This window comes from Peromyscus californicus, unplaced genomic scaffold, assembly GCF_007827085.1.
Source record: "Peromyscus californicus insignis strain IS unplaced genomic scaffold, ASM782708v3 Scaffold_1__1_contigs__length_55948999, whole genome shotgun sequence".
Taxonomy (NCBI): Eukaryota; Metazoa; Chordata; class Mammalia; order Rodentia; family Cricetidae; genus Peromyscus; species Peromyscus californicus.
In genome coordinates, this window is record NW_026294492.1 from 22396381 (window position 1) to 22419261 (window position 22881).

The window sequence follows — 22881 nt, forward strand, 5'->3', positions numbered from 1 at the left end:
CTCAGATTCTTGGACCCTGAGTAAATCCTCACTAGGAAACCTCTGTGGGTCTCCACAGAGAGTCTCAGTTAAGAAATTTTGGAAGGTGCTGGGTAGCAGTCGGCTTTAAAGTCCCTTGGGGGTGATTCTGAAGTGAGACCGCTGTGGAGAGGGAATTACTCAGTTAATGCAGGAAGCCGCCTCGCTCTCTCAGCGAGGGGGTCCATTTTCATCTTGGACTTGGAGTTAGAAGCAATTCTCCATCACCAAGAAATGGCTTGAAATGTGTCCCCAGTTACCAAGGCAGCGTGAGGTGACTGGGATACAGGGAGAACACACCCTTCCCATGCTGCATGGCACTCCAAGCAAGACTGAGGACATCTCAGGCAGTGAGAGTTCCCAGGGCTGAGGTCAAGGAGAACTAACCCAAGCCAGAATTTTCTCCTCTTGGACCTGCAGACCAAGGTTTTTACCATTTTCATTTTTGTGCACGTGTGTACGTATGTTTGTGCATTGGTACAGGTGCACATGTGTGCACACGCGGGGGTGCATGTGGGGGCGAGCGTGCAGCCTCTCGTGTTGTTTACTAGGTGCAGTCTTTGCTTTTTATTTTTTCCCTTTTGTTTTGTTTTGCGACAGCCTCTCCTCTCTCTGGTCTGGAATTCACTGGCTAGCCAGTGACCTGCAGGGATCTCTGCCTGTCTCCAAACCTCCCGGCGGGGATAACAAGTGCAGGCCACCACACAGGGGGTTCTGAGGATCAGACTCAGGTCCTCAGGTATGTAAGACAAATAAATACTCTATCAACGGAGTCATCTTCTCAGCCCACCAACTTCTCATTGCTAAGAAATGGAGGACTTACATCAAGACTACCGAGGATCCCATTTAGTTGCTGTGTCTAAAACCACTAGAATTTTAAATCTAGTTCTTCCTAATGATCTTCATTTCCCTTATCCAGCTCCAAAAAGCCCCTTGCATGTCACTTGATGTAGATTCTCCAAGCCAACTGTACCCAGCTTGGTCTTGACGGCAAATTCCCAGTGCCCATGGCAGGCACAAACCACTCTCGGAATTCAATCTTAATACTTGTTCCTATCTGGGTGGCCTGTGGGGTGTGCAGTCATTTTCTAATTGACTTTGAATGCACTTTCCCACATGTTGTCTTATTTTTTTTTTTTTTTTTTGGTTTTTCGAGACAGGGTTTCTCTGTGTAGCTTTGCGCCTTTCCTGGAACTCGCTTTGGAGACCAGGCTGGCCTTGAACTCACAGAGATCCGCCTGGCTCTGCCTCCCGAGTGCTGGGATTAAAGGCGTGCACCACCACCGCCCGGCATGTTGTCTTATTTTTATCCCTATAGGCCCCACTGACGGAGGTATTATTATAGCCTGTCGTGGTTTGAATGTGAAATGTTCCCACCCCGCACAGCAAGCTCGTGGATGGAAGGCTTGGTTCTCAGGTAGTAGACATAACCTCTGGGGGCGATTTAATAGGAGCGTTGACTTCATGAATGGATTATTCATTGTGATGGCATCATTGGGAGATGAGAGGAAGGAGGAGGCGGGGCCTGGTTGGAAAGTGGGTCACTGGGGGTGTGCCTTGAAAGGTGTGTCGTGTCCTAGACCCTTCCAGTTTCTCCTCTTTGCTTCCTGGCAGCCACAGAGTGAGCAGCTGTCTTCCATACCCTTCCTCCATGCTGTTTACATCTTGCCATAGATGAACATGAAATAGTGCCAGCTCACAGACTAGACCACTGACATGCTGAGCCAAAAAGAATCCTCTGTCCTTTATATTGTTTTTCTCAGGTTATTTGCCATAGCAACAGAAGTTTTGCTACCATGCACTGGTTTTCCAGAAGAGGAATCTGGGGTGGTATAGAGAGATGAAGTCAGTCACCTATGGACACTAAACAGGGAAGCTACCAATTAGGACTCCACACTTCCTGTCTGTGTCCTTTCTACCACACAATGCTGCACATGCATGTAGCATGTCACAGCAATCCTTAAAGTGTTAGGGGCTTACTCTGGAGAGGTTCAGATCCTCGCTTCATGAATCATGGTCCTGGGATCAGCGATGTTGGCGTCCCCTGGGAACTTTCTACAAATACAGGGTGGGGGGTGGGGGTGGTGGGGAGGGGCGCTCCCATCCTAACCTGCCTCAGCTGAACTGGAATCCATATTTCAACAAGATCTTATCTGAGGACTCTCAGATTGGAGGAATTAGGAAGATAGTGGATTTTAAGCCATGAGTTACCATTGTCCCTGCCAGCCAATTAGTGGTATATATGTGTATGTATTTACACAAGCATGCAGAATCTCACACAAATATAAATTTATATAAAAAAATAACACTTGCTTAAGCCTGTAACAATGCAGTATTTTAATCCTTCTGGATGTTTCCTAATAGATGGAGGTTATAAGTGGCAGCTTCTGACTAATACACTCTTTTGCATGCAGACAGCGAGTGAGACAAGTGATAGAGACACCACTAGGCCCATGCCACCAGCAATTATATCTCCTGGCTCCAGCTGGCCCTTTCACAAGGGCCTTTTTCCCCCTGCCTCTCGGTGGGGCCCGATAGACTTTCCAATTATGTGGTACCAGTGTTTGTCATTTTATTAATTAAAGTCCTGTATGTAAAACAGGCGCAGCATTGTGGCTAGGCCTAATGCTATTATTTCTCTATGGCCCTTTCCTCCTCCAGAGGTAATTACTGCAATTTTATGTCTAGAATGCGCCCCGAGTTTGCTATGCATACCCCGTGTCTGTTTCAGAACAATCTCTTGAACTCATAAGAAAAAAAAATTGGCGTATAATTTAGGCTGAAAGATTCAATGGCAGCAAATATTGTTCAGGCTGTCTGCAGCACCCTCCCCCCTCCCCCGCAAATGTAGGAAATACTTGGGGAGGGGATTTTTTTTTTTATAGTTTTTCAAATTACCGAAGGGCAGTGGGAGTGCCTACTATTAGAGCCAAAATCAAGGATGGATACTCCACAAAAGTAGAGGGGAACACATCTGACTAGACCAAGACGGGCAAAGACAAGCTTGACGGGTGCGTGAATGGGTATCCCAGACGTTTCTGGCATCAGAGGTCACGTGACAGAGTCTAGCTGACCAAGCTTGGAGCGGTTATCAGGGGCATCCCGCAACTGCACTGGGTGCAGGCTGTGGGGTTTGAGTGTGAACTGTCTCCCACAGGCTCGTGTGTCTGAACTCCAGGGCTCCGGATGGTGGCGCTGTCTGGGAAGCTAGAGAACCTTCTAGACGTAGGGTGTAGCTGGCAGAGGCAGGACAGTAGAGGCTGGCCTTGGGGGTCCCAGGTTGGTTCTACCTCTGGCCTGGGCTTCTCCCTGAGCCACAGAGATATGAGCAAGATGCCTCATCCCATCCCCCCACCCCGCACCCCGCACCACCCGCCACTGTCAACGACAAAAGCCCCTCCTATCATTACGAATGTCTCCACACCTTTCTCACCCTAACACTGCAGGCTATAATAAATTCTCCCTCCCTTAACATTTCTTTTCTGTCGCAGCAGTGAGGAAAGCAGCTTAACACGGTGCTCAAGGCTCTTCTCTGACCTAAGGTACCAGAAGCGATTCTGGGTCTGAACTTATCATTTTAAGAGTTCCTTGATTTCAGTGTGGCATCTCATTAACTGGAGCCGAGAATATTGACTCACGGCAAAAATCCAATGTTTTCTGTTCTCCATCTTCTAATTCACCTGGAGAAAATAAACACCAACTCTCTAGCTATAAATAGCCTAATGAAAAATCAACCCAAAACAGCAAGAGGCTGGCCAGATGCAGATTTTTTTTTTTTTGATAGCAGGCAAATAAGATATAATGTCGGCAAGCACTTGCAATTATAGACTCTTAAGAAATGTTGGATGTCTGGAATCTTTCTGAAAACATTGTCAGGGACCACCCCAGCCAGGGACATTCATATGTCACTTTGTAAAAACATGTAGATTGCTCATAAAAAACAATAACCTGGGATCCCTGGGTGGTAAGGCTATGAAGTCACAGATATTTGCTTTTTCTTTCCTTCCTTCCTTCCTTCCTTCCTTCCTTCCTTCCTTCCTTCCTTCCTTCCTTCCTCCCTTCCTCCCTCCCTCCCTCCCTCCCTCCCTCCCTCCCTCCCTTCTTTCCTTCCTTCCTTTCTTTTTGAGACAGGATTTCTCTGTGTAGCTCGGCTGTCCTGGATCTCACTCTGTAGACCAGGCTGGCCTCGAATTCACAGAGATCCGCCTGCCTCTCCCTCCCAAGTGCTGGGATTAAAGGTGTGCACCACTGCTGCCTGGCGATATTTGCTTTTCTTTTTGGATTTTTAATTCTTTTTTTTCTTTTTTTTTTTTTTGAGTGAACATCTACAAAGTTTGATAACTAGGACAAAAACTATAAAATTAACTTATGGTATACAACTATTAGAATCAAGCTTCTGAGGAACAATATTGCTATATTAGCATCAAGAATAAGCAAAGAGAGAAGCTCCCAAATTTATATAGCCCTTTGATGGTCTCTGTGTGCAGGTCTTTGTTTCCTCATATGGAAGGAAGTGTACCAATTGTGGGCAATTTCATTTGCCTTATTCATACTCCATTGTGTTTTCCTAATGCTCTAAACTGAGCACAGAAAACCTTCATAATCAGAAAAAACAAATGCTATACTTAGAAATGCTATACTTAGAAAGACTCCTCCGATGGTAAAGTAGGAACTAAAGTTATCTTTACCCACCTCAGGAAGGGTCAATGCTCTCAGCTGAGCTGTGGGCTTTGTGAGGGACCCTCGAGAGCTAGGAACTGTGAGGGAGGAGGTGGCAGAGCAGGGACTCTGGATCAGAAACAGTGGTCTGTCTTTTACTTATCACAGACCATCTCAGAGCCTCAGTGTCTTTGAGGGTGGGGTCAGTCAGTGGCACTCTTCTTGCAGGGGTTTAATCAGATCTGTGAGCCCCTTGCCCGGCTTAGCAAAGATATTTGGTAAATGTTAGGTTCATTCTCCTGCATTAGAAAGGGCAGGTAGGAAATCCACGTTAGCGGTATAATACACAAATGGACATGCACACACAGAATAGGGTGCAATGAAAGAGTCGTATTGAAGATTTGGACTTTTCTCCCTCCTAGATTCTTTAGAGAATTCTCTTTCCATTCTTAGAGAAAGAAGACAATCTTTTCTTCAAGAACACAATGGTGTGATTTCTGGCCAACAGCCTCCTCCATGCCTCAGTTTCCCTGTGAATGTTAGAGACAATGCCAGGGGATGGATTTGTAAACCTCCTCTAGGGAGCAGGGTTGAGTATAGATAACGTTTCAACAACCTTCATGGACAGCTACTGGGAAGACTGTGGGCTTCAGGAAGTGTGTGCATGTCTACGGACCCAGAATCCTCCAGGCATGTATCCTCTAGGCAGTTAGGGAGACTGTGTGTTCGACCAGACTGGTCCTCTGGAGATGGGCCACATGGAGATCAGATTCACCATTGGGAACTATGAACATCTGTGATTGACACTGCTTTTGAATTGGACCCAAGTCTGATATGGGCCAAGGAAATTTTCACCCACACTCCTGGGCCTTGGACAGTAATTCTTCCTATGCCTCAATTTCATCATGTAACGCGGGGAGAGATTAAGTTTGGATGGCTCAAAGGTATTAGATTAATTCTGTCCGAATGTAATTGTAATGGCTGTTGATTACTTCAGCCAATTAGCGTGTATCCTGGCAGAGCTCACCACATCACAACGAGGGGGGTGACAGAATGCTACTCTCCAGTTTCTTAGCTCTATGTGCTGAGGTAAGAATTACTTTGGCTCACAAGTCTCAATAGGCCCTTATTTGTTGGATCTCTGAGACACACAAAAAGGCCTTTTCGATAGCCTCTCTCCTTGAGGGGCTGTGCCATTAATTAATTAATTAATTATTGATAAAGTGGGTTTATTCAGCATGCTCTCCTGACACTATTGCTAGTAACACAATTCTTGCAACCTGCCTACACATTGCGGATTGCCCGAGACGAGGAGAACACACAATGTGTTTCCGCAGTGATTTTTCTTGCACCTGAGCACAAGAAGAGGGCTAAGAGCAATAACTGCTGCCATTCATTAAGGATTGTGAAGATTCCAGAGTTTTCGAGTTTCTTTCTTTTTTTTTTTTTTTTTTTTTTTTGGTTTTTCGAGACAGGGTTTCTCTGTGTAGCTTTGCGCCTTTCCTGGAACTCGCTTTGGAGACCAGGCTGGCCTCGAACTCACAGAGATCCACCTGGCTCTGCCTCCCGAGTGCTGGAATTAAAGGCGTGCGCCACCACCGCCCGGCTAGTTTTCGAGTTTCTATCTGATGGTAGCAACAGTCTCACACAACAAGTAAAACAGGTATTTTTATCCCCAATTTGGAGGTGTGACTTTGTGGAGGTCAGATGGGTCCTCGGTGAGGTAGCAATGGGATTTCAACTCACATGACCTCCGTTGACGTCAACGACCTTGGAGTGTTTAGAGATTTGGCTTTGGACCGATCTGGTTTAGGCCACTTGGCAGCAGATTGACCTTGGGCAAGACATTCAACTCTTTAAGCCCCAGTTTCTGCATCCGCAAATGGGGGTTTACACATCTTCACCAGACTGTCCTGATAATGAGGTGATGAAGTAAAATGCTGAGCACCAGGGGACCAATGCTGTAGAAACACATTCTGAGTTAACTTTACATACGCTAAGAGTCCCTTCCCCTGGCCCTGGCTGAGGGAGGGTTTCTTTCTTTTAAGGTGCAAAGAATGAGGGTCTCTGAAGGCTCTAATTAAGATGTTTGACTTGCTTTTAGGGTAATGCAGATGAGTGATGCACAGAAACCCAAAGACTGGAACCCTTCACACTGAAAGCAAATTTCTCTCAACTTTCCTATGAAACAAGCACTCCAGAGAGTCTTGGGTGGTCTTCTGCGAGGTTGGCCCCCAAGTAGGGTTAGAGTCAATGCTCGCTGGCTCAAGACCATTGACTCTCCAAACCACAGCATCCCTGTTCTGCTGCTCACTGGCTCCACACTCCCACTAGACGTCTGTGGTCTAAGCGGTCAAGCCCATAGCCCCATCCTTCTTCCTCATCTATAGAACAGAGAACATTCATTCCTTCCCAGGGCCAGGGTAAGGCAGAGGGAGCAGCTCTGCTCTCCCCAATGTACAGTGGATTCATTACTCTTACTGTAGCAATGCCCTTAGCGTTGTATGGGATAGTTGCTATTGGGAACCTAAAGGACGGCTCTGTATCCTAGACACACACCATGGGTCTTCAGAAAAGCCATTTGGAAAGTGCCTCCAGCACCACTTTAGGTTCCTCTCCCACCTCCCTAAAGCAAAGAAGCATTTGCCCAGGCACCAGTGAAGGCTGCCTGAGATTAGTGTCTCCATCCCTGGGGTGCCGCTCCACCCATACCTAGCTGGATTCCTCTGGGCACAGGAGAGAGTATGACTGTGGGGCTATGGGGAAGGCAGAGGCAGCTACACGAAGCTTCCATGCTGCTCTGACTTATTCCAGATGACTGCATCCCCCTGTAGGAGCCAGAGAGGCCTTATGCTTCCTGCTGAACTCCAAATCATGTTCTCCTGGATAGAGAATGGACAATCCAGATGGATGCCATATATCCAGCATGAGCTCCTGATCCCTGGTCCCAGGGCAGCAGGAAGGTATTTTCCAAATGGTTTTCCCCAAAGATACTGCATAGGCAGAAAGCATCAAAGTGAGTGCAAAAACAACCCCTGACTGGACCAGTGGGTTTGCTCCCAATTGAGGCAAAGATTGAAGCCTGGCAGTGGAATGGCTTCTTCCTGAGATGAAGAACTGCATCACAGAGATGCAACTGCCACTGTAGAGACTTCTGAGCATCAGATGAGATGGGGCTGGATACTCACAGGAGCTCTGCCTGATGGGTATCTTGGTCCTCTAATACCAGACTGAAAGGACCTGTGCTTGCGGGGAGGGAAGGATGTTACCCCAGAGTCCCTTCTAGATGGTGCTAGTCCCTAATTGCTTACCAAGAGGAGTTCTCCCTTGACCATAGCGTGTTTGTGCTGCCCTGCTTGGCCACACTAGAGCAGAGGCTGGGCTCAGGTCAACCCTGCTGCACTGGCTTATACTTCACTGATCAGCTCTTAAATACAATGCAGGGGAGAATGGGTAAGCAGAGGAGGAAGGAGGGCTGAGCTTTCCTCTCTGTGGGAGCTGTACTGGCTCTGGAAATGACCACCTCATTCAGGACCAAGTCCAGGAGGCCTTGCAGCCTCTGTTCTCCTTCCCATCAGCCGGCACTGGCTAGACACATAAGGCTAAGAACAGGGTACATACAAGGAACAAATAGCATATGAATCCCATGAAGGAGCCGTGATGTCCCGGTTACAAATGGAGTGGTATTCCTTCTGTCTCCACAAGTGAGAATCCCTCTCTGGTGGATGGTGGAGCTCTGAATAGGCAAGTGGGATGCCAGGCATATGGTGGCTCATATCAGCTTCCTCTAAGCTAAGAAGGGGTCATCTGTCCCACAGGGCGGCATGAGAGAGGAGCATGACCCTCAGAGTCAGGAGGTCTGGCTTTGGTCTTAACTTATATTTGTTCCTTTGGAGCTGTGGTATTTCTTTCCTGCCTTGCCAAGATAGGCTTTCTCCTCTCTAGGGCAACCCGGCATGTACCTAACCTAGACCATGGGTGGAGAAAGACCCTGACATGGATGTGTATAGAATCTGCTCTCCGAAGTGGGCTTTATCAGTCCTTGGCTCTTCCTGCACATTGCCCTGGCCCTACCCTGTTTGGGCAGGGACTGCCGAAGCAGAGCTCCACTGTTTTAGGTTCTCCCCTGACTTCAAGCCTTTTTATTCTTGCTATCCTCTTTTTTTTTTCCTTGCCTTTCCATAGATTTTGTCATTAACTGAAAACTTGGGCATCAAGAGAATCCCCGCGTTTCCTTGCCTGCCTGCTCAGGAGGACATGGGGGCAGCTTTGAATGAGTCCAGTCAACACTGCTGATTCTCATCCTGAGACGCAGGTGAGGGAAGGGCTATTGCTCCATGTATGGTCGCCAGAAAAGTCTTTAAAAATCTAAACCAGAGAGCAATTGATGGGAGAGTCCCACAGCTTCTATGGGACTGTCACCACAGGCTATCTTTTCTCAGTGGGGTGTAGGCAGGGCTTGAAGGATGGCCAAGGGAATTCCTCATGCCAGTCTTCTCTCCCACATTTGCTAGTATAAACAACACAGGATGTGCGGTTCCTTTCCTCTAGGGCAGAGAGCTCACGCAGACATGGCAGAACCCCACAGTTGACCTTCTGCCTGAGCTCAGCTGCCCTAGTAGTGAGTTAAAGTTATTCTTATTAATTTTTTTTTTCATGCCTTGGGCTGATCTCATGGTGGAAAGTCTGGATGTGTTCCAGGATATCACTGTGTATATGCATGTACACACATGATCACATGTACATGGATGTAAGGACAGAACGGCAGTTCTGATGAGATCAGAAAACCAGTGGTCGGGAAGTGACCCTGCCAAAAAAAAAAAAAAAAAATCTGGTGCATCACATCCATCTTCCAGGGTCTTTCATATTCCTGCAGCCCATAAAGGAAAAACGGCTCCCATGTTTGAGGGTGGAAAGGAATGAGTGAAACCTACTCTCTTCCCGCCCCGGGCCTTCTTCTGGCCTGAGAACGTGGCTTAAAATATTCTAGTCACAGGCAGGCTATTCCAATAAAACAGAATTTCAAACCGCATAGGGCTTGTTGAGATAGTCAGACTTCCCGGATGTGTGAAAGGCGGGGGAGGGGCGGGACAGCCCCTGCCCCTCTCCTGTCCTCCTCTCCGTTAGCAGCCCCTACAATGCTAGACGCCCCACCGGAATGTCTCAAAGCCAAGCCAGACTGGAGCAGGCCTGACAGCATGCCAGCGCATGAAAGCCACGGCAAGGCTTCCCTCCCCCGTGGCAACTTTAATTATTTGAACTGGAGCTCGGTGAAATAATAAAAATAAAAATAAAATAAAAATCAGAATATATTGTAAGTGGCTCCCTCGTTTCCTGCAGAGAATAGCTCGTGGCAGAGAAGGAAGGGGAACCGAAAAAAAGCCACAACACTCTCTCTTGTTCGTGGCTGGGCCAGGCGGGGGTCTTTAAATATTCATGCTTTATGTGCAGCTGTGCAAAGAGCAGGAGGAAGTGGTGTCTACAGGAGTGGCTGGGCAAGAGAGGTGGCCGTGGTGGCTGCAGGTAGCCAGAGGGAGGGCATGGGAGCTGGGAGGCTTCCAGAAAGCTCTAGAAGTTGGATTGGCACAAGGCCCATGCTGGCCACGTCTTCACTGTTGGCGGGTATCTGACCTGGTTCAATATGCTCTTCCAGCCCTGCTGCCTCCTCCACCTCTGTGTCTGCTCCACCATTTCTAACTTCTTTTCTGACTCGTGTTACTAAATGGCCAGATGTATTACCCTCCTTGGGGTGGAAGGTATTGGGGGAGGCTCTGCATGCAGTCAGGATGGATTTTGTTCGTCATTGGCAGGCACATCAGCAACCAAAACAACAACAACAACAACAAACAAACAAACAAAAACAAAAACAAAACAAAACTGCAAGATTCAGTGTCAGCACCACATCATCAAGGATGGAGATGAAGATGCAGAATTACAGCTCTGTGGGAATCTACTGATGGATGTGGGCTGTCTGTAGAGAAGGTACTCTACACTAGGCATCAGTCCTGAAGTCCAGATCAACCAGCCTATCAGTCCCTACGGATCTGTCCCTCATCGGAGACATCCCCCATACCTCTATCTAGCATTTAGCCCTCTTTATTTTTTTTATTTTGTGTGCATTGGTGTTTCGCCTGAATATATGGCATGTCCGTCTGTGTGAGGGTGTCAGATCCCCCGGAACTACAATGACAAAGAGCTGTGAGCTACCATGTGGGTGCTGGGAACCGAACCTGGGTCTTCTGGAAGAGCAGCCAATGTTCCCAACCACTGAGCCATCTCTCCAGCCCACACTTAGACCTCTTAATCTAGGGAAGCCTTTTTAGGAGTTGTGAGGTTCAAAGACCTGAGTCAATCTCATGGTCTTGCACAGCAATCTAACATTCACTGTTGCCCCTGCTATTGGAGCTCCGTTTCCCTGGAAGAAAGAAGTCCACTTCCTACCTTCCGCATTGAGGATGGGGTGGAGTGAGCGACAGAGATTATAAACCTGGACACACACATTTCTTTTTTGGTTATTTGTCATCCCCCAGTCACCACCCCACCCAACAACAACAACAACAACAACAACAACAACGCATTGCTCTTAACACTGATTATCAACCATAGATGATCCATGTGGCTCACACTATGATGGACTGTGAAGTCATGGCCGTATAAACATACACAAACATGAATAATGTGAATGTGGGGGTGGGGACCCACTCCTTTCCTTCCATGGTGCCTGCTCAGCCAAGTGCCGGAAAAGGGCAGGAAATAACAGAAACAGCCTAGAGCAAATCCAACTGGAGGAAAAAGAAAGTCAGGGAAACCTGCCTCAGCTATTGATCAACTCAAAGGTTATCACAGAAGTGACAGAGTATTAGGAAAATAGCGCTTTGCTTTGACATTTCTTCCTCTGAAATTAGGCTCATATTAAACCCAGCGAAGAATAAATTTAAAGACCAAATGCTCCTTAGGAGCCTCCTGTCCTCTCAGGTGGGCCAACCATCTGTCTTCAGTCAGGTTTCCTCCCAAGAAGCCTTCCCCTCTACGTACCTGCTCTGAGGCATATCAACAGTGACGGTGTAATTCCACCATCTGCACCAGGTACCACCGTTTCTCCAATACAATTTATTTTTAATGGGTCTATTTATTTCTGCCCAGACTTCTTTCAAAAAGAAGTTAAGGTGGTTGAGAGATACCCAAAGCCAGATGAGAAGATGGCATGGACAGAGAGGGTAAGAAAGATGGGTCCCATGCATAGTTGTGAAGTCCGGCAGCTACAAACACATGCATTTGCTTGCTAAGGGGAGGTGTGTGTGTGGGGTGTCTCTGCTTTAATTTAACCATTCATTTGATTAAAAAATCATTGTATCCCTCTTTTGTTCTTTGTTTAATGATTGAGTTTTTGTTTGTCAAGGCTCCTGGAGGGTTTGAATTTGGGCCCTTAGCAAAGGGAGTCTTGTGTACTTCTTCTGCTGCCTAGAGTCTTCCTTCCTGGGATTTTTTTTTTTTAACCACTTGAAAGAGATGCAACCTGGTTAGTTTTAGAATGTCGACAACATGAGAGCAAACACCTTTCCTAGAGGGTGTGTAGCTAAGACTAAATCAGACAGCAGTTTCTTCTGTAGACTTCTACAAAAAGAGGATTGGCTGAATCTAAGCTCTGGGTTGGCTTTCTGTTGTGTGCAAGATGAAGGTGTAGGAGCCGTGGGGTGTGCAAACATCCCCAGGTATGGCCTGTCTTCTGCGGCTCATGTCTGGCAGAAACCTCCTTCTTAGCCCAGGTTCCTTGTGTTTACACAGGTTGCTAGGCACTGTGGTAACACTCTGACTATAGCACCCTCTTTGCTCCCTGGTCCCCCAAGCCTCTTGCATGTGTTAAGCTGTTCAATCCTCATCTATGTGAGCTAGCCTAGATAAAGATCATAACATCTCCACTCTCCAGGTAAGGAAACTGATGCCCAAGAGGTCAGTGAGTTGCCCAGACAAATGGTACAGTAAGTCAACGTGGAACCTGTCTGAGGTTCTGGTCCTTGATGGAGAGAGTACACTGTGCTGTTGTGGGTACGGGGGAGTATTAGGTGAATTTCTTGGCCCCTGGAGACTATGACCCATAAGATAAAGAACATGCCATCAGACCTCAAGGCCTCACACTCAAGAGACAACAGCTTCAGGAATCACTTGGGTAGTGGCTTTGTTGTACCTTACAGAATGCCATTGATGTCTTGGTGAAATTATGTAAATAAATTTTTGGGGGGTGCTTTCCAGTGTTCAAAATGTATTAAAATAACTTGGTATTTTGAAGCAAGATTTTTAAAGAAAGACTTGTAAATCCTATTACTCTTCCCTGTTGTGCCTATTATGAGAAATATTTTCCTGGGTTTGCTTAAATCAAGGTCCTGCTGTAAAAAGTGTGGTGCAGCTACGTGTGGATGGACATTTAAGGTGAGACTCTCTGCTGGTGGGTCTTCACCGTGTGGGTGGGTGGAATGTGCATAAAACATGGCGAAAACAGTTCTCCTGTCTTCCCAGCTATCCAGGCGCTACTTTCTTAATCTGTTTTGAATCACCTGGAAGTGACCGAGGGATGGGAGGAGAAGTCAGGGACCTAGAGGAATCCAGACACTTGCCTCACATGGAGAGTTCTTCATTGGTGCAGGGAATGTAGCACTGGTCACGGTTGCACTTTCAGAAGTGGGGACGTCAGTGGTGCTGAGCAATAGGGCATGGCCTGGGAGGGAGGAAGAAAGTCACAGACGGATTAGCACTGTGCACTGAGGGGTGCAGTGAGGGGATCATGCAGGGCTCTGAATGAGAGCATCTTTGAGGATGCTGGTTTCTTGCCTACAGTGGATAAGGACCCTGGCTCATGCTAAGTCCTTCATTCCAAACTGCCTAGGAGGTCCCAGCGCTGTACTTGACTACTACTACATGTCTACATTCTCAAGGTCATTGACTTCAACCCAGGAGCAGCTGGAAGCAAGCTGGACTCTCCTGACCCATGTGTAGCCATGGCAGCACTTGGCTTCTGATAGTCTCATGACCTTCACTTTCTCCACCCTGCTCCAGACACCAGGTCATCCTGTGGCCTGTGCTCTTCCCAAGGAGACTAATTTCTTGTCTTTCTTCAGTGTCACTTGGCCTGACAATCTGGGAGATGATGAGCTGCCAATCATCATAGTGGAAGGAAGAAAACTCTTTAACCCTCCAGGCACTACAGAGCATTTTGAAGATGGTCAGTGCTATGGAGATGGGAGCTCTCATCTTCTCAGGAGTCCAGAAAGAAAATAACACGTCTCTAGTCCTTCATTTCTATTGTCCTCCATCTCTGAGTAAAGTTTGATATCAAATTGCTACAGAGTAATGAATGTGGGTTATTACAGAGTTATCAGTACAGACCAGAGATACCAAAAAGCTCAAGACCAAAGAGTTGGGGTTGGACAGATGGACAAAGATCAGTCATGTGGGGTAGGGAACTTACAAGTGCAGAAAATATCATGATCCATGAATAGCATTTATAGAAAGGTAGATATTTCTTGGGGCCAAGCAAGGACAAATGGCCTGGGATTTAGAACTATCATGAGGTCTACTACTGGAGAGGTGGTGGGAGCCTTATTACTGGATGTATCCACCACAACTGGGTAATCATTTGCTATCATGCCACAGGGGGAGCTATCAGAGTGGAAGCATAGATGAGGGACTTGTCTGGCTGTGGGTCCCGCTCTTCTCAGTTCCTTCTGCTGATAAGGAGCCAAGGTGGTAATAACATGAAGGAGCGTAGAAGAATAGGGAGCCCCTGGGTCCTTCCCATCCAGTAAGTGGCCTCTGTGGAACTCCGCTCTAGCTACGGTAACTCAGCCTTCTGTATAACAGGGCCACTGGGAAAGTGTCCTGGCCCAAAGCCAATCCCCTCAGAGCCACATAGTCTCTGGGTGCCATCACAATGGATCTGGACACCATCCTCTCACACACCCTCCATTCCTGGTAGCACGTCTTAAAATAACCCACAGGATGCATAACGTTTGCATGGGAAGGGAAGGGTTCTGGGTGAGGGTGTCTTGAGCTCCACCTGGAGAGACCAACTACAGAGTAGGAAGGACAGAGACAGAGCCCCTCCCCCAGTCCCATCCTTCCCAGAGGCGGGGCACCTGAACCTGTCTCTCCATAGTCACTGGGAATCATAGCTGGTGGCTGACCCAGGTTCTCCACAGCCTGATTTGGGGAACGATGCTGGTCTTGCCAACCCTCTGTTTCAAACCCCTCTAGCTGGTGTCTCTGAGTTGGTGTCAGCCATCTCCGATGATGGTCCGAAGGTGGTCATGTCTTTCTGGCACCGAGCAGGGATAACAGTGAGAGAGACTCCCAAACGGGGAAGTTAGTTATTGTCAGCTGAAGTTGGTGGGAGTAGGAGATGGCTGAGGAGCCCGGACCACAGGAAATAACCCAGCTGTCAAGTGAGGTTCCCAGGGCACAGCCCAGGCACCGAATACAAGGCCTCCCTATGCCAGTCTTTCCAAGCATAAAGGCAGCTATGGCTTTCTCTTTCCCAATGCATTATGTGCCTGACCCTTGTTGGACCTCAGTGTTGAATAAAAGAATGGTTTTATTGGGACTACTGCTGCTGGTTTGCAGCTAATCCCTCATCAAAGTTCTACATCTAAGTAATAAAAGGTGATGTTGAGCTTGAACATGTTCAATAATTCTAGAGCTCAGGAAGAGATGAAGAGGAGATCGTATGTGAGCATCCCAGGTAAGCTTTGAGCAGAATACTGCATGTGAGGAGATGCCTCCGTGGGCTGGGTCAGGATCCTACATCTTTTATCTGTCCACCTAGACACTAGGGTAGACTCCAGGAAGAAGAGAAGAGAGGGTGGTACCTTGGTAGTCCTGGAAATGGGCATTCTTTAGGGTCCTCACTTGCCACCGGGGCATATGGAGTGAAAGTGGTCCTTGGGTCCAGCCACAGAAGCCATCCTCGAAGTCACAGTAAAAGCCAGCAGGAAGTTGACCTGTGGAGAGATTGTGGGGCACTGTCATTACCAGTATACTAATGGCAAACCATGCTAACACAAAGAAAATTAGCCAGGGATGACCAAGTTATCCTCATCCGTGGTGGCCACCCAGTGAGAAGAGCACCCCCCTTCTGGTGTGGAGTGAGTGTGTGTGTGTGTGTGTGTGTGTGTGTGTGTGTGTGTGTGTGTGTGTGTGTGTGTCTGTGTGTGTGTATTGGTTAGTAATTCTCTGATCCTTCATTTAAAGTGAAATGGTAATAACAATTCCACAGCTTGGTCTCGTATATGGTAAGTCAGAGACTCAGAAATGCTAAACAAATCCATCCAGCCAAGAGTCATCCCACTGGGACAAGAACCCATGCTGTCTGTTTCTCATTTCTGTACTCTTAATGCTGGTCCACTGAGAACATGGTCCAAGATAGGACAATGTATAGCTAGGTGACATATATCTGTAATAGCTGACACAACGTGGTGGTGGCAGAGAGAATACTGGGGGGGGGTTGGTTTGAATCTTTCAAAGTCCCCCCCCTCCCCCATCGGCACAAACGACAGTGAAGTGAAGCCATATGCTGAGTTCTGCACAATTTGTTAGATGAGGGGACGTTGGGTGTGTCTCACATGGCTCTAGTCTGGAAAAAGTCCTCGAGTGACTCTTCAGTCTCTGTATCCCTCCCTTTGCTGTTGTGACTAGGGAGTTTTTTTTTTTTGTTCCTGAGTGAGCCTCTGCTGGCCTGGGTCCCTGCGGAGCTGAGGCCCCGCCCACCCCAGTGCTCACTGGGCAGGTGCTGGAAATGCCGGTTTAAGCAGCTGATGTTTGGGGAATATTTCATTCCTGTAACATCACCTGGGCAACCCTGCTTAAATAATCCAGGTTATAGTGGCCTCTATGTCATCTAAAGGTTCAGCAGCAGGGGGCCCACGGTCCTTCCTTTATATCAGCTTTCTGTGCCATGTATTTCCCAGGGTTCCCCAGAAAGGGGGGGTGGGGGGAAGAGAACTCACTTTCTCCAGCTTCCCTAGAGAATGGGTCTGGGCAGGTTCTCAATCAGGAGAGCTGGTGGGCTGTTCTAGACTAGGCTATTCCTCCATTACCCCGCAGCTCCAGGCCGAGCTATGAGGAAGCAGCGGGGGTTTCTACCTCCTTGGGGGAGAGGAGCTCTCTAAGAGACCCACCGCTCTCCATGTCCTTCCTCTAGCTCAGCCTTCTTGGCAGCGCGGTGGATGAGGGCCCTCCTGCTTCCTGGCTGTGACAGCACCTTAGTGAATTATTACTCATTTCCTCCTCGATTCTCTGCGCATTTCACACAGAGGCAGAATTATAAATTAAAACGGGCTGTCACCGACTCGAAGAATCTCTTCCCATTTATACCCCCCTGAAGAAATCATTTCCCCCCAAGCCCTGCGTGTTCTTCTGATTAAAAATCCAAAAGCTAAGGAGATCTTTCTGTTTTATTTTTTACTCCCACCCTCAAGGGATCCCGTATCCACTTCTTGCACAGAAACCAACTGGCGTCTAAGCAGTGACCTTCTTAGGAGAGTCCTTCATAGGCTGTCCTTTAAAAGCCAAGGCTCCCCAAGGAAGCGGGCAGGCTGGTGGGAGGAGTCAGGGGAGAGCAAGGGCTTGGAATACCCCACCCGCCCCCAACCCTTTCAGGTACTGGCACCACAGCAGCAGTGGTATGCACACCTAGGGCTCTAGAGCCAGCCTTTCCTTCCAGTTGGGTTCTGTTGGGACAATCATTTGCAAAGTGTGTGTGTGGGGGTGGGGGGGTGGGGTGGGGAGGCACGGCAGGGTGGGGTGGGGGAGCGGGCATTAGTTTCTATTTGATAGGGTTGGTTTTAGGGTAAGATAAAGGAAGGGGGGGTGGAAACACCTATAAACAACATTGTGCAGAACTTATAAACAGGGTGGCAGTGGTATTACTCATTGCCATTTACACCCATACCAGGGGAAGTCATTGGGGGCGGGGTATGAACAGATATCACTACTCTTGGGGTGAGGAGCAGGGACAGGTCCTCCCTATCTTTCAGGAAGGGCCTACTAGAGTTGCTAGGAGCAGGGTCTTATTTATTATTATTATTATTATTATTATTATTATTATTATTATTATTTCTAAATAAAGGGAGAGGAGACAGGCAAGACAATAAGGCAGGTCAATGGCTAGTTTATGCGACAGTCAGACCTTGAAGGAAGAAGGGAAGCGGAGAGGATGTCCATCTTTTTAAGCACATTGGGGCAATGTGCTCTGTAAGAAAGGTACTCTGGAGGGAGGTGTGTAGGTGTGGGTCAAAACAGAGACACCCCCTGATGGACACCCCCTGAAGCCAGGAAATCGATGCTGAGGCCAATTGCTGAGAATGAGGCTGGCCCAGAAGGGTGAGTCTATGAGCATCATCTCCACCTTCGACTGTTACCTCTTCTCACTCAGCCCCAGCACCTGCTGAGTACACGGCCCCCTGCAAGACTTTAATACCTCTTTGCGGAAGGAATGGAAACAGGTTTAATCCTTAGCTTCGTGTCACTGGAAATGGGCTCCAGGGACCAGGGACCCCTCGGTGGCCTGTGAGTTTAGAAGTACGGACGCTGGTTAGAATCTGTCTTTGAGCAAGCTCTCCAGGGAATGCCCGGCTACCTCTCATTGGAGAAATGTTGCTCTTCCAGGGCCCCCCTTTCTTGGGCTGTGGCCAGGCCTCTCACCGTCTGGATGGCAAATGGAGTTGTGTGTGTGTGTGTGTGGGGTCAATCAATTCCACCACATTTAGCAATTATGACACCTGATTCCACTCTAAGGGAGACAAATGGGTAGAGTCGCAGGGACGCGACCCCAGCCACAGCTGTGGAGGCTGCCAAGTGTAAATGGCAGGGCCAAATGACACCGCTTCTTTCTCTTCCCCTGGTGACAACTCCGTTAACATTTTTGATAAATAAGTGTTATACATTTCCTTGAAAATATGGAGTCATGGGGAAAATGCTAGAAGAAATACATCAAAATATTATGGTTATCTTGGAATGTCTGAGAGGGAGGATTATGGGCAATAGTATTTCCTCCTGTGCATTTTTTTTTCTGGATCTTCCAAGTATTTTACAACCAAAATGTTTTATTTTACAATAAAGAAATAAACTTAAAAAAAACAACAAACAAACCTGGTTTTGCCTGGAAGGAAGTGCATACCCACAAAACAGATGAGATGGTTGGGTCCCCAGAGGGGGAGGGGAGGTAATCTACCTGCGTAGCTAGTGAGTTGGTGAAGGGAATGATGGAGGGACTCCTGGCCCCTTTCAGGAGAGCCACATGTCATTGAGGCCCTTGGTCAGGACACACAGGGGCATTAGGAGACGCTCTCCACTGGCCACACACCTGGGATGCTCCCCTTGGATATGGTGACGTTTTTTTAATCTGGAAAGCAGGGATGCGGATGGGGATTATGTCACAAATAAGCAAACTGAGAACCCTGCTTCATCGCAGTAAGGTGGTGGTAGTAGTGTCCTGGGCCTCTTTGGTTCTTCTCAGCCCCTGCGTTGAAGGAGCGTCTATGTCAAGGTTCAGTGCTCCGCACAGTCAAAGCTGAAACTCAGGCCACAGGTGGGTGTGGCCTGCAGCGTTCCAGAACGTGAAGTCAGACTGAGCCCGCAGCCCTGTTCAACCGTGGATGATAGCTTTAGCATCCTGCTCCCTGTGACCGCGAAATAGGTTCATCCTGGGAGAGAGTACCTGGCATGGAGCAGATGCTCCTGTCGGCTGCTGTTCCCATCATGGTGATGGCTTCCAGCATCAAGGGTGTTACAGGGAAAACAGCAGAAGTGCCAGAAAGAATAGGGCCATAAGCGAGAGAAAGGATATCTGTTAAGACCTGCGCCAAGAGCGGGTGGAAAGATCGGACTGATTCTTTTTTTTTGAAGTGAGCCTTCCTTCCCAGCAACTGGCTTCTGGTTTCTGCAGCCGGCGTGGGGAGTTCTCTAGGGTGGAGTGGTCCTTCTGACAGCTGGTCGGAGCAGCTTTTCAAACATGGCTGAAAAGGCCACTGGGCCCCATGCTCCTGACCTTGGGACCCAAGCCTGGCTGTCCTGAAGCTGGGAGCTGCTTCCAGAAATCCACGGTGACAAGCTGTGGAGAAGGGGGAGACGCCCCAAGCCACAGTAATAGGCTGGATCCTGAGGTCTCTGCGCTCTAACCACAGCTTTGTTCCCAACGTGCTGTGTGACCCCCGAGCAAATCAATTACCTCCTCTCTGCCTGTGTTTGCCCAATTGTAAATCAGGGCATGGCCTGCCTAACCTGTGTCCCAGCTGGGAAGTGCGGAACCAAAAACTTTTAAAAGGCATTTGCAAAATTACAGAGCTCAGAGGCACCGCTGGAAATGCCTTGGGCACAAATAACTAGACGTGTGCATATGGACTGCTGCCCAGGGCACTGTGGGCAAGCCTGGCTGCCTTTTGCTGTGAGAGTTCTGAGAAAGACTGGGAACAAAGAGTGTGGAGGCAAGCAAAGTGCCACCCTACAACTCTCCATGGAGTTTTATGTGAAAACACACCCCAGGGGCTGGGGATGTAGTTCCCTTGGCAGAATGCTTGTTTAACGTGCCTGAAGTCCCCCATAAAACCGGGCATAGTGGTGCCGGCCTTGGCTACATAGCAAGTTGGAGACCAGCTTCAGATACACAAGACCCTATCCCAAACATTTAAAACCTACCACAATTTCATTACCATTGGGACACTTTACTTCTAGTCTTTCCATTAAAAAAAAAAAAGTTTTTTTTTTTTGTGAAATCCAGAAATGGATGTCTATTGCTTCATTTTAATGAATGGATATAGCCCCTTTTAAATTTCCATGGGGTCCAGATGACTTGTCACAATTCCTCAGAGGTCAGTGGTGTCTGTGGTCTGTGTATCAGAGTCCCTGGTCTGGACCCCACCACATCCCAGGCATGACTGCCTCCCATCTTCCCAACCTAAGGGACAACTCATGGCTTCATTCTGTGAGCCTGCTTCGGACTTTCCCAGCTTTGCAGATTGAATGCTTGTGATTTACCTGGCTCTAGGCATTAGCATCTTTCCTAGCCCACTACAGGTGCTCTGTAAGTGTGTGGTTTCCCTGGCAAAAAAAGGAAAGCTCGGCTGCTGAGAAGACACCATTCAAGTGGCGTCATCATTGGTGGGGAGTCTCCGCTGCTCCCAGATATCAGCGTGGCCACAACAGTTGGTTTTTCTTTATGGTGCTCAAGTTTCCCAACTCACCCCTTCATTTCGGTTGCTACTCAGTGAGCACTTACCCCGTGCCAGCAACTAGGAGAGATGCTGGCACTGAAAAGATAACCAGACCCATCTGCCCACAGACAGGAAGTGAGACCTGGAAACTACCACCATTACACATATTTGATACCTGCCTGCTAGGGTGGTTGAAATTAAAAAAAAAAAAAAAGACAGATAATATCAAGTGTTAGCAAAGAGAAAAGGAAACAGAACACCTGTATATTACTGGTGGACATATAAAATGGTATAGCCACTTTCAAAGAAATTTTGACACTTGCTCAATATGCTACATGTAGAGTTACTGTGTGAACCAGGAATTCTATCCTAGGGGTATACAGAGAGAACCTGAACACTTATCTGTGTCCAAATTGATATGTGAATATTCATAGCAGTATTATTTACAGTAGGGTCAAGTTGGAAATAATACAAATGGCCATGAATCAATGAGTAGATGGGAATATGGTGATATTTTATTTGTGCTGAAATGTGATTTTATTTGTATGTTAATAAATAAAGTTGCCTGGGGATCAGAGCTAAAAGCAAGTCATTTAGCAGAAGTCCGGCGGTGGTGGCACATGCCCTTAATCCGATCACATGGCAGGCAGAGTCTCTGTCTGGTCAAGGACACAGCCAAGCGGTGACCCTAACCTTTAATCCCAGTACAAACCATAGAGACCTGGAGGTCTGTGTAGACAGGCAGTGATGAGGAAATCATGTGGCTGGGTTTAGAGCCAATGAGAAGGTAGAACAGAAAGGCAATAAAAAGACAGGTCACACAGGAGAAGGTCTCTCTCACGGGGAGAGACAGCAGTGACTGGTAAGCTAAAGGTAGTCTTGGGCTTCGCTAGTGCTCTGATCTCTTAGGCTTTAACTCTGTATTTGGCTCTGTGTTTCTTATTTACTAAGGCCGTTTAGAATTTCATCTACACGAGAAAATTGGGGTATAGCCATACAACGAAACAATACTCTGCCATAAAAAAGAATGTAGGACTGATATGCGCCATGGTGTGGCTGAACCTCAAAAATGCTAAGCTCATTGAAGAAATTAATTTAAAAAGCGCGTATTATGTGATTTAGCTTGTATGCAAGGCTCACGGAGGTGCAGCTGTAGAACTAGAAAGATTAGCAGTTAGGAACAGTGACAAAAGAGTTGGAGGAAAATGCAGAGACTGCTAGGCATTTCTTCCTGGGGGTGATAAGATGTTAAAAATGTTATAAAACTCAACCATGGTGTTGGTTGTACAACTCCGTAACTACTCTACAGAACTGAAGTCTGTACTTAAATGAGTGAGTTACATGGTGCATGGTCTACACCACAAAAAGCCACGAATAACATGTTTCTGGAAATGATTAGGAGTGGATACACCCAGGTGAGTGGGAAGGGTACAGAACCAATGGTGCTCACTGGAGAGGGCCAGAAGAGGGTTCCTGGAAGAAGGGAATGTTGAGAGTCTTGAAGGAGCAGTCAAGACTCAAGAAAGGAAGTGTGTTCTAAGCAGGGAAAAACCATCCAAGCAAAGCCAGGGAGGTACCAGGGAGCCACAAGGTGGTTTGAGATGGATGCAGCTGGGGTGCACAGGAGAGCTGGGGTGCACAGGAGATGGGGAGAAGAGTGAGGAGGGACTTGGAAAGTGAGGGCAGTGTAGGCATAGAGGCTTCTAATGTCATACCCCGGGGCTAGGCTTCATCTTGCTCATCTCTTCTGGGCCCAATGATGCCAAGAGCAAAACTTAAAAGATGTTATTTTTTAAAATGTATATATGTGTATGCATGTTTGTGTGTGTAAGGCATCCATGCAGGTGCTCACAGAGGCCAGAAGAGAGCATCAGATCCCTCAGAAGTAGAGTTATAGGCAGTTGTAAGCCATCCAGTGTGGGTGTTGGAAACCGAACCCCAGTCTTCTGTAGGTGCAGCAAGCGCTCTTAACCACTGAGTGATCTCTGCAGCCCCTCATTTGTTT

At 47.7% G+C, this 22881-nt stretch overlaps 1 protein-coding gene across 2 annotated transcripts in view; it reads right to left on the reverse strand.

Annotated features, from left to right (window-relative positions):
- Positions 1 to 22881, reverse strand: part of Alk (ALK receptor tyrosine kinase) — a 716558-nt gene that overhangs the window by 100193 nt on the left and 593484 nt on the right. For both annotated transcript variants that reach the window (XM_052746220.1, XM_052746218.1), the window contains 2 exons: positions 15537 to 15668; positions 13290 to 13390 (listed from right to left, as the gene is read on the reverse strand). In XM_052746220.1, the coding sequence (XP_052602180.1) occupies positions 13290 to 13390; positions 15537 to 15668 (233 nt within the window). The remainder of the gene's footprint in view (positions 1 to 13289; positions 13391 to 15536; positions 15669 to 22881) is intronic.